Source organism: Capra hircus, chromosome 8, assembly GCF_001704415.2.
Source record: "Capra hircus breed San Clemente chromosome 8, ASM170441v1, whole genome shotgun sequence".
Lineage (NCBI taxonomy): Eukaryota > Metazoa > Chordata > Mammalia > Artiodactyla > Bovidae > Capra > Capra hircus.
In genome coordinates, this window is record NC_030815.1 from 112,430,416 (window position 1) to 112,440,887 (window position 10,472).

Genomic DNA, 10,472 nt, shown 5'->3' on the forward strand with positions numbered 1-10,472 from the left:
TGGGGCGCAGTGACCTCGGCCCCGGGAGTGGTCCCCAGCCTCGCCGGCAGATCCCCCAAACACACAGACTCTCGTTGACTTATTAAATGTGAGGCAATCAGGCAGCTCCTTTTTTAATAGCCGAGATCTACATTTAGACAAAAACAGATCCGAGTTCCTGGTAAAGGCGTTTCTTCTCATCCTGTCATAAGTGACAGGAACGGAGCGAAATAGACTGGAGGAGAGAAGGGGGGGTGAAGGGGAGGACGAGCGGGGAGGGAGACGGGAGAGGGGCCGCCGGGGCGGGGGTGCAGGGTGGGCAGGGGAGGGGAGCGGAGGAGACGGGAAGGGGATCGGGTGCGTGCGGAGAGCGGGGGCAGGAGGGGCTCGGGGAGGCAGGGCGGCGGAGCAGACGGGGAAGGGGGGGACGGGGCGGGGAGACGGGGCGCAGGAGGGGGACACGCGGGGGGGCCGGCGGGGCGGGGAGACGCGGAGGAGATGGGGGTGGTGAAGGGGGTGTCTGACGAAGATCCGCGCGGGGATACGAACACTCCGGCGGCTTCTAATTAAAGACCGGCGCCGGGCCCGGGGGACCCGCCTGACGTCGGCAGCCGCGGGGATAAGAGGCGCCCCGAGGTCCGAGGCCGGACTCCGCCAGCACGCACCCCAGGCCACTGCGAGTTCCGCGCCCGCAGCTCCGAGGCGCCGCGTGCCCTCCCCGCGCGTCCAGTGCGCGCAGCGGCCGGGCGCCGCCGGGCATGGAGTAGGGAGCCGGGCGCCAGCTCCGGGGCGCGGGGACGGACGCCGGAGGAAGCGCACGGCTGCGGGGCGCAGGGACGGGCGACCCGGCCGGGCTCCTGCGCGCAGGTGGCCCCGCGGCTGGCGCCGGGCAGGTACGAGCCGGGCTCCCTCCCCGGGGCCAGGGGTTTTCCAGAACCGGGCCCAGCGGGCGTCTGGGGCGAGGGTCTCGTCGCGGGGGCTTTTCGGCGGAGATCGGGGACACCGGGAAGAGGGGGCGGCCGCCACACAAAGGCGCTGCTGGAAACTTGAGCCCGGCCGCCGGGCGGGGCGCCCGCACCCCCGGCTCCCCGGGGTGCGCGGCGCCTCCCTGAGCGAGACGCCTGGGCCCGAGCCCCCGAGCCGCCGCCGGCCCCCTCTCGGCGCCCGCTGGGGACGGAAAGTTGAGGCGCCGCGCCGCGCCGCGGGGCCCCGGCCGATGCGCCATCTCCAGGAAAGTTCGAGGCCGCGGCGGGGCCGAGGCGCGTGCCGCCCGGCGCTGAGGGCGCGCGGCACCCACGGCGCGCTCTCCACGTCCCCGCGAGGGGCCTCGGGGAGGGGACGTCCGCGTGGGGACCCCGCCCAGCCTCCCGCCCCGGCCCCGCGGCGGCCTTCCCGGTCCGGACGGCGCGGGGCGCCCCTGCACCGGCTTGGCGCGCGTCCTCCGGGGCGCGGGGGCCGAGGCGCGCGGTCCGAGGGGAGGGGCCTCGCCGCCCTCCCTGCCGACCGGCTCTCCGGGTCTCCCCGCACCCTGTCCCTCCAGCGAGCTGAGCTCCGGGAGCGCACCGACCCCACCCGGCCCGGCCGAGCGCAGAATGCACGGGCCCGGGCGCCCCCTCCTGCTGGGGATGCTGCTCGTGCTGGGGGCGGCGGGGCCCGGCAGGGGCGGCGCGGAGCCCCGCGAGGCCGCGGACCGACAGACGCTGCTGCGGCTCATCGTGGAGATCGTCCAGGAGCTCAGGAAGTACCACTCGGGGGAGTCCAAGCGGCTGCAGCTCTCGGGCCGGCAGGACTACACCCTGGACCGCAGGGAGGTCTCGGACTACGCTTACCCGGAGGAGCAGAGAGTGGGTGAGTCCCCGCCCGCCCGCTGTGCAGGCGAGCGCCGCCTGCAAAGGCCTCCTGCGTGTGGGGCTGGCCAAGCCCCCCGGGTCTGCCTGTCCTGTATCAGGGGACGCTAGAAGAACCAGGACTTGCTTGGAGATAGAACTCTGAGAACGCGTACGTAGTTTTAAAATATAAATGCATTTCTACTGTTTTTTTAAAAAAAAGCTGGGAAATATTTTTATTTAAAAAAGGAGATAGGAATTCCATGAATGAAGCCTGGCAGATAGCATAACTAGCCCTCATCCACATCTAAGACGTGTGAGTTGTTACCCTGGTCGGTAATTTCAGCATGGAACTGTCATCTGTTATTTTGGAAATGGAAATATTTTCAGCAAAGCGGTTTCAACTGAGACAGACATGTTTCAGAACCCCCCACCCCCATCCCCACCGCAGAGCCTTCCCAGAGTGGCTGCCCTCTGGGAAATTTCCAAGGAAAGCATGCAAGCTTTTAATGCTTTCATGACACAATCAGGTCAAATATGATAAGGTCAATTTTATATAGACTGACTAAACTTAGTTGTAAGCGAAGACTGACATTTAGGAGATGTCTAAACCTTGCAAGCAAGATTCTTATGGAAATTTTCCCTCTTTGAATGAGGAGAATTGGTGGTAGTGTGACCACATGCCATCACATTACTAGTGCAGATCAGGTGAGTAGAAATGAATCCAGATGACTGTTAGAAAGAGCAGAAACAAGGCTGAAAGCAGAGAGGATGTCAGCCAGGCTAGTCACCAGCACCAGCTGGGACTGTGCGGACACAGCTCTCCCTGGGAAATGTACTTTCAGCTCGTCTACCCGGTTATGTCTGAGGGCATGCATTCATACCAGCCTTCACAACAGGTGGCACTGACAGAGTCTCACCCTTTTTCTAAGTGAACACCCAGAAGAATAAGCCTATAGCAGATTTTGTTTGTTTGTTTGTTTGAAGGATGATATCAGGTTTTCCTCTTAGAACTTTGAGAGACTATTGAATTTGATTCTCTAGGTCTTCAAGATGCAAGTGTCTAGAGAGATTTATTCACTGGAAGATAACTGTCACACACACACACACACACACACACACACACACACACACACACACTTCATGGTCCCTGCCTCTCTCCTGATGGTAGAGATCGGTGTTAGCAGCAGCTCTTGGAGTGTTGTGAGCCTGATTTGAGGACAATGTGCCCACTCACCCATCCTCATATCGCCGTGTACAGCAATCAAGGGACTGCTTTGATTGCTGTGCATAGAAGAATATCCAGTAATTTTAAACATCCACTTCAGATCACATGAGAAAAGGCTTCTTTTGGTCAAGTTAATAATCAAGTTCTTTTCCCTTAAACAGAAATTGTCCCTCGAGATCTAAGGATGAAAGACAAGTTTCTAAAACATCTTACAGGTAAGCTTGCCCCTCGTTCCTTCGCCTCTCCCCAGATGTTGGTCTCCCAGGAGCTCTCACTATCTGTTTCTCCTTGCATGCTCCAGGCCCTCTGTATTTCAGCCCAAAGTGCAGCAAACACTTCCACAGACTTTACCACAACACCCGAGACTGCACCATCCCCGCATGTAAGTGACCACATCTGAATCACTGCGTAGAGTAGACGTGAGTACGGGCCCTCCACCTGGGTGAGCAGGCGCCTGCTTGTGTCACCCAGACTTGCGAACATTTACTCCCTGTTGACTGCAGTCAGGGGCTGGGCTGAGCAGACCACTGAGGATAACGACATGCGCAGCTAGTGCCAGACAGAACACAGTTTACATTTGCCGGAATTAATCAGCTCTTGGAATGGGCTGGACTCTTCCGTGCATTTCTCAAATTCTGGCCTCATGCCTGTCCTTGTATCCACTCAACTCTGACAGTGGAGCAAACGTTTAAAATGAGTTGCTAAAATGACTACTGTGGGGTATAAAGTATCGAGGGATGCCTCTGGACCATTCCCACCACCCTGGCCAGAGACTTCTTGTTTCCACCAGTAATTATGACCTCATCACCCCAGAGTTTCACTGCTATTTCAAAACTTTGCTCTTCTGCTTGGTTTCATCATTCATTCAGAAATGCAGGTGCCCCTCTTCGTGTGGCTCTCAGCTGTAGCTTTCTGGGTTATCTACAACAAAATGTATTTCATTTCCCCCAAAAGTGGCTCCTTGTGCTCTTCACAAAATACGCAATGATGACAAGAAGCTTAGTAGCTAGAGTGACACGTGCTACAGCCCTTAGCCAATTTTTGTGTGTTGTGGGGACCACAACTTCCCTTCCCTTTATGGCTCACAGGAGGACAGCTGTGCAAATAAGTCAAGCCTCTTAGAAGCAGTTTTCAGGACTGTCCTTAGGCTGTCCTTAGACTGTCCAGACCTGCCTGTCCTGCTCAAAACAGTAAGCCCCTTTCCATGAAGGGGAAACTGCTCTGCGTAGGCAGCAGAGCCACTTTGTGGAGCTCTCCCATCCCCAGACGCGGCAGGAAGGCAGGCAGCTCCTCCTGGAGGGAGGGGCAGTGGCCTCGGTCAGCGCGGTCACAGGGGCGGAGGCACAAGCGCTGTCTGTGGGCTGCAAGTGCCTGATCGCAGACTGCACGCCCACCCACAGACCCTCCCCGGGACACCCCGCCACACACACACACACACACACACTCGCTGCCTCCTCTGCTGACGTAACTGAGTAGCGAGGTGGCGATTCTCCTGGTCACCCAGAAGGTGAGGTGGCAGGGCCAGGACGCACCACGGCTGCACCTGGACCTGGAGACAGGTCAGTGCCCTGCACGCACGACTGCTCACACGGCTCCCACCCCTCTCAGCTCATAACGCGCTGAGGAGCCAAGTCTGGGCACGTCTGTGCAGTTCAAGGCTGCATACAAGAGTTCCCAGAATCCCGGCAGGTCAGACAGAAGGAACAATGGACCTTCTCACTCAAGGTGTGGTCTTGGGGTGAGCTCCTTTGAAGAGGAGGACTTTTGAGTCCATCACACCTGCTGAGCAAAGTCTGCACCTTAAGGGGACCCCCCCCCCCACTAGGTGCACATCAGAGTGGAGAACCTGTTGTCCAGCAGGGAGGTGGTTGACCTCAGGATCTTAGGGGTGTGTCAAATGCCAGTATCTTTGAGCTCATACAATCCACTGTATCAAATATGGCCTGTTCAGGAAAACCACATCCTAAAAAGTGTGGTTCATCTGGTGAAGAGCCAAAAGCCAGCAGTCCTAGTGACCCCGCTTCCAGCTGTCAGGTCACCCTCTGACTCTAAACTATGTCCTCTAAATATTTATCAGGTGCAATTTTGAAGAGTTAGCTGCTTGTCTACCGTGCGGTGCGTATTTATTGCTGTTAATTTATTCATTCACTCGGAATTTGGCCAAGAGTATGAACCCTTCCATCTTTAAGTAGGGTTTTGTGGCCCTCGAGAAGTAAACTCTGTCTTGAGGAATCCCTGTATGGCCATGACTGCTGAGCCGCCTGTCCCCCAAGGCAGCACCTACGAGACGAAAGGAGCAGGCGACCACATGCGGTCCCTAGGAAGGCCAGGCTGCACTCAGAAAGCAGCTCTTGCTTCCCTGCAGCATCCAGCCAGGTGTTTTCGCTCTGGTACTTGGCTGCTGACCCACTGTCTTTAGAATTTTTGTGCGGAAGGCTTTATGTTATGATCAACTCAAGAGGGGACCCGGCCTGCACGTGACCTAAAAGTTAAATAATACAGGGCACGGAAGACCATCTGTCAGGAAGCAAACGAAAGCCATTTTGTGAGCCCAGCAACCACTGTGAGGAGCAGAGAGGCGCGTGGACGTCTGCGGCCCTGCCCCCCACGGCCTCCCAGTCACATCACCTACCTTCTGTCACGTGACACTGACGGCCCCGAGGTGCCATCCATTATTAAGTCAGCAGCTTCAAGCCGTGATTGCAGGTGACAGGCTGCGTGCTGCTTCCAGGGAACTTAGAGTGTTTAAAGGAATGAATGGCTTTAGCAGCTGCTGTGGTTTTTAAAGTGAATGCTGTTCATCTAAGCTGCTGAGGTATCTCACGAGGGTCTGTGATCTGTCCCCACTTGCAGACTACAAGAGGTGTGCCCGGCTTCTTACTCGGCTGGCAGTCAGCCCGATGTGCATGGAGGGATAAGGTGAGTTGGTGGCCCCGTCACCATGCCCTGCACACCAAAGATGGGGTGTGTCTGGGACTTGAAAAATTCACGGGGGTTTAGAGACAGTCATTCTCTGCGAAAGTAGAGTTATTGTGGGTCAGGCTGACAGAATACTCCAAATGTCCCTAAATACTGGCCAGCAGTAACACACAGCTGCGCAGGCAGCCGCCGGGGCCCAGTCCCAGGAGGACGTGCTGGCCGAGAGCACGGTAGTCTGCACACAGCCCCCTGGCTACCGACTTCAGCGCGCGCTTGGTGCACGCGTGAAGTCCTGCGCACCCACCTGCAGGCTCTCATTCAGATGTTCATAGATGAGGATGCGACTGACCGTATCCATGCAGATTCTAGAGACATACCGTTTGAGGCGGACGTCTGTCAGGATGTCAGGCACTGATGAAGCTGTAAAGAACGGCTGAGATCAGGTCTCCTGCGTCTGATGGCTGCCCCTCCGTCTCCCGTGAGCGGAGGGGCGGTGCTGCTTGTGGCGAAGGCCACGCTGACCAAGGTCTGCGCGGTGTCCGGGCAGCCCCCGCGGGGGCTGCCCTGAGCTCCGTCCACAGCCCTGCTTCTCCCCAGCGGGAGTCTGTCCAGCAAACGGGGTCAGGGGGACATGCAGTCACTGGAGGCTGTGAGCCCGCGCCCCCCACAGGCTCATGGAGCTCACGACACTCCCTACCCAGGGGCAGTGAGGGCACCGTCCAAAGTGGAGGCTGAGAAATTCCTGCTCCTCCATCTCTCACCTGCATGCTGTCCAGCCTCCCCCACTGCCCACGCGGCAAACAGAACACTCATCTTTAAAGCAAGAACGGGTTGTTATAAGTCTCCCAAAGAACCTGCCAGGAGAGATGAGAAGGCTTTTGTTAAGATGAACCAGGCACATCCTTGGAAAACAACTGTTATTTACTCACAAGTGGGGAGACCCGGTCAGGCCGCAGGCTCCCTGCCTCCCTGCCTGCAACCTGACCCCTGCGTCCCCTAACTGCTCTCCTGCAGAGACAGCTTGCCCAAGTGCAGAGGTGGGGGCAGTGGCTTCCAGGAGCCCTCGCGGCTGTGGGGCTGTTCCCAAGCGTGGTCCCGCTCTGCTCCGTGTCAGGAAGGGCTTTCCCAGCACAGCAGGCTTGTCACCACCGTCAGTAACCGTGTTCGTATTGGCCAAGAAAGGTGTCATTTAGAATATAGATTCTTATGCTAAAATAGCTTTACAGTGCTTTGAAAGATTAATCTCTTCCAATTCCAGAAGCTTTAAGCCACAACTGCCAACACTTAACTGGTTGGTGACAGCGCAGTCAAGGGTCTCCCTGGCCCCCTGGAGGGCACAGCCCACATCCTGCATCCACATCCGACTTTGCTCACGAGCCGTAAACTGTGCCCAAGTGGCTCTTCTGTGGTCCTGACCCATGAAGACGTCAGGACGCGCCTGCAGGGGGAGATGCTTCTTCCCATGCCAGACCATGACCTCAGCCTCTTGAAGGCTGGTCTGAAGGAAGTCGGGCTTCAGGGGGTCCTGAGCGTGGAGACCCTCCACTCCGTGATCTCAGAGCAGAGCCCTCTCCTTCTTTCTGAACCTCACGACCTGATCTCCAGCCAGAGGAGTTTAGCTTTCCAGCCCCTCTCCCACATGGCAAGACAGCCTTCCCACAGCCTCTCCTTGACCTGGGCTTCCCCTCGGGTAATTTCACGGCCTCAGGCCTGGAATATTTTCAGAGGAAACAAGTAGCAAGCATCACCTCATTCTACAAAATGCAGCCCAGGGTCACTGCAGTCAGTCAGACTGCACTGCCGAGAACTCAGAGCAGACGCAGCAACACCGAGCTCTTGGCTTCAGCCCCCGACAGGCATTCTCTTCATCTGAGACTATTTCACTCCTTCAGCACAGCAGGCCTGTGGTGACAGAGCTGAGCTGTTTCTCACAGTAAAAGACACACAGGAACACGGGGAAACACATGCAGACGGAAACTCCTCAGGTCTGGACACACATCAGTGTTCACCACTCAGTCGTGTCCTACTCTGCGACCCCGTGGACGGTAGCCCGCCAGGCTCCTGTGTCCACGGGATTTCCCAGGCAAGAATTCTGGAGCGGGTTGTCATTTCCTCCTCCAGGGGATCTTCCTGACCCAGGAATTGAACCTGGGTCTCCTGCACTGCAGGTAGGGTACGTTACATGTAATCTAACATGTAGGTCTTCCAGTGTGAGTCATCCTAGAAAACCAAGCCTGTCTGTTTTGCAGTGAGCAGAGCTGTGCAGCAGCCCAGGACCCATGAGAAGTGCCTTGGAGACCAACAGGACAGAACCCACTGCCTTCTGAACACACCCCGTGAACAGAGATTTATTTTTGCAGACAGACCCTTCCATAATTCCTTTACCTTGCGTTTTGAATGTTGTTGACATCACATGTGGACAGATACTCAGTAAATCTGTGTGCCTGACAGCTGTGCTTGCCACTCATAATTTTAGACAACGACTGCCTTTGACGTGTCATGCTGTGAAATGGCAGAGAGAGATCTTTTTCCTGATTAGGTGACATCACAGATATTTCTTTAGAAACATAAGCAGAGTCAGCAGAATCTAATATATTTTCATATAGCATATGGTATTAATATTTTATTATTTTTACAATTAAATTCCCAGAGTATTATTTGGAACTGCATGAAAAAAAAAAAAACAACTTCAGTGTGGAGACATCTGCGTACATGCTCAGGCTAATTTCATCTGCCCTTTTGTAAAATGAATGTAAAGTAGTGTCCAGGTACTGTGCAATATGTAAATACTGTGAGTAACACAAGTAATAAATGCAGAGTTTGTTACAGTGAAGCCTTCAGAGTGACTCTTTACTTCTGAACAAGCTTATCTGGGGAATCTGTGACTTACAAATCTTTATGAGACTGAAATACTGGCAGAAGTCACAGAATATAAAAGGCACAAATAAAATGAGAAAGCTACAAATTCTTATAAGGGACAATCAGCATTTTCTAGAGAGTGGCACTAGACTGGTGGCATGCTCCACAAGATACGTGATTTGGTAGTGAGCAGTTCAAATAAGTTTGCCTCTATTCCCTATAATATGACTTTGTAATGGAAACGTTAAACTAAGAGGGACCTTAAAGCTTCTAAGAAGCTCCAGATTTTACAGGCAGATATATTTTGAACAAATCTGACTGGACCTAGTATTTTTTCAGACAAGTGAATTCAGCAGTGAGTTTTTCTGTTCAAATGATCCCTGGTCTGAATACAGCTTAACACGTAGTGTGCTGTTGCTTCAGGCGTGTCTGACTCTTTGCAACCACAGGGACTGCAGCCCGCCAGGCTCCTCCGCCCATGGGCTTCTCCAGGCAAGAGTACTGGAGGGGGTTGCCATGCCCTCCTCCAGGGGATCTTCCCAACCCAGGGATCTAACCTGTGGCTCCTGAGGCTCCTGCATTGCAGGTGGGTTCTGTACCGCTGAGCCACCAGGGACGCCCCGGATATAGCCTCGGGACAAAGTCAACTAGAATCCTAGGATTTGTGTGATAATCCGCACGTAAGACATAAGCATTAAGGAAGTAAGCTATGAACGTGAAAGAGCAAAGAGGAAAAACTCCTCCTGCTCTGAGACTCCTGAGCAGTTACCGAACGGCCAGGACCCTGGGGCGGCTTCCCAAGCGGCTCACTTTCCCGTTTTCCAGCTGCAGTTAAACTTCCCCCTTGATTCTTTACTTTTTAGAGCTACCATCATCAAATCCTCAGTCTACCTAACTCAAGTCTTCAGGACAAGAGTCTTACGTAGCACAGTCTTCTGCCAAACCTCCCCAGCGTTTCACCTCTGCTACCCCTGACGACAGCCTTATTCGCCCCTCAGGGCCAAGTTAGGACTGAATGCCCCGACCTGAGACCCTCATCAGACTGAGGACGGGACACCATGCCTCTGCGCTCTCCCTGCTGTTGAGTGACCGTCACTCAGACTGACCTGAGACTCAGTCCTCCCAGGGCTTCAGGTCACCAGCTGTGGACCGGGGTGAAGACTCGGAGAAACGCTGTCCCTCATCGAGCCCTCCACGCAGTCTTTCTTGGGGTCCCAGCCCCACCCTCTGCTGAGGGTACGGGGAGGCAAGGCTATGGCTGGGGCCACCAGCTTCTCCCATGAACAGATGAGTCAGGCGGAAGCAACGCGCTCGCTCAGCAGGCCCGCTCCTCGGGCTCCTGCCCGGCCCTGAGCAGACAGGCAGACCGCAGCCCAGACGCGGGGATGGGAGCCCAGGCGCTCTGGCTCTCCCTCACCTCTCAGTGAGAGCAGGCCTCCCTCACCTCTCAGTGACAGCAGGCCTCCCTCACCTCTCCGTGAGAGCAGGCCTCCCTCACCTCTCCGTGACAGCAGGCCTCCCTCACCTCTCCGTGAGAGCAGGCCTCCCTCACCTCTCCGTGAGAGCAGGCCTCCCTCACCTCTCCGTGAGAGCAGGCCTCCCTCACCTCTCCGTGAGAGCAGGCCTCCCTCACCTCTCCGTGAGAGCAGGCAGACACCAGG

The 10,472-nt window shown here is 55.9% G+C and overlaps 1 protein-coding gene across 1 annotated transcript; it reads left to right on the forward strand.

Moving 5' to 3' along the window:
* On the forward strand, nucleotides 1,550–8,400 carry FAM150B (family with sequence similarity 150 member B). Its single transcript, XM_005684424.3, has 5 exons — nucleotides 1,550–1,827; nucleotides 3,195–3,248; nucleotides 3,335–3,415; nucleotides 5,887–5,952; nucleotides 8,202–8,400. The coding sequence occupies exons 1-4, from the start codon at nucleotides 1,572–1,574 to the stop codon at nucleotides 5,949–5,951; spliced, it is 456 nt and encodes a 151-aa protein (XP_005684481.2). The 5' UTR covers nucleotides 1,550–1,571; the 3' UTR covers nucleotide 5,952; nucleotides 8,202–8,400.

Bases quoted from the DNA above. Each gene is read 5' to 3' on its own strand.
- FAM150B (XM_005684424.3), top strand. From the start codon at position 1,572: ATGCACGGGCCCGGGCGCCCCCTCCTGCTGGGGATGCTGCTCGTGCTG. The intron at 1,828-3,194 runs GTGAGTCCCCGC...TCCCTTAAACAG, and splicing joins CCCGGAGGAGCAGAGAGTGG to AAATTGTCCCTCGAGATCTA. The intron at 3,249-3,334 runs GTAAGCTTGCCC...TGCATGCTCCAG, and splicing joins GTTTCTAAAACATCTTACAG to GCCCTCTGTATTTCAGCCCA.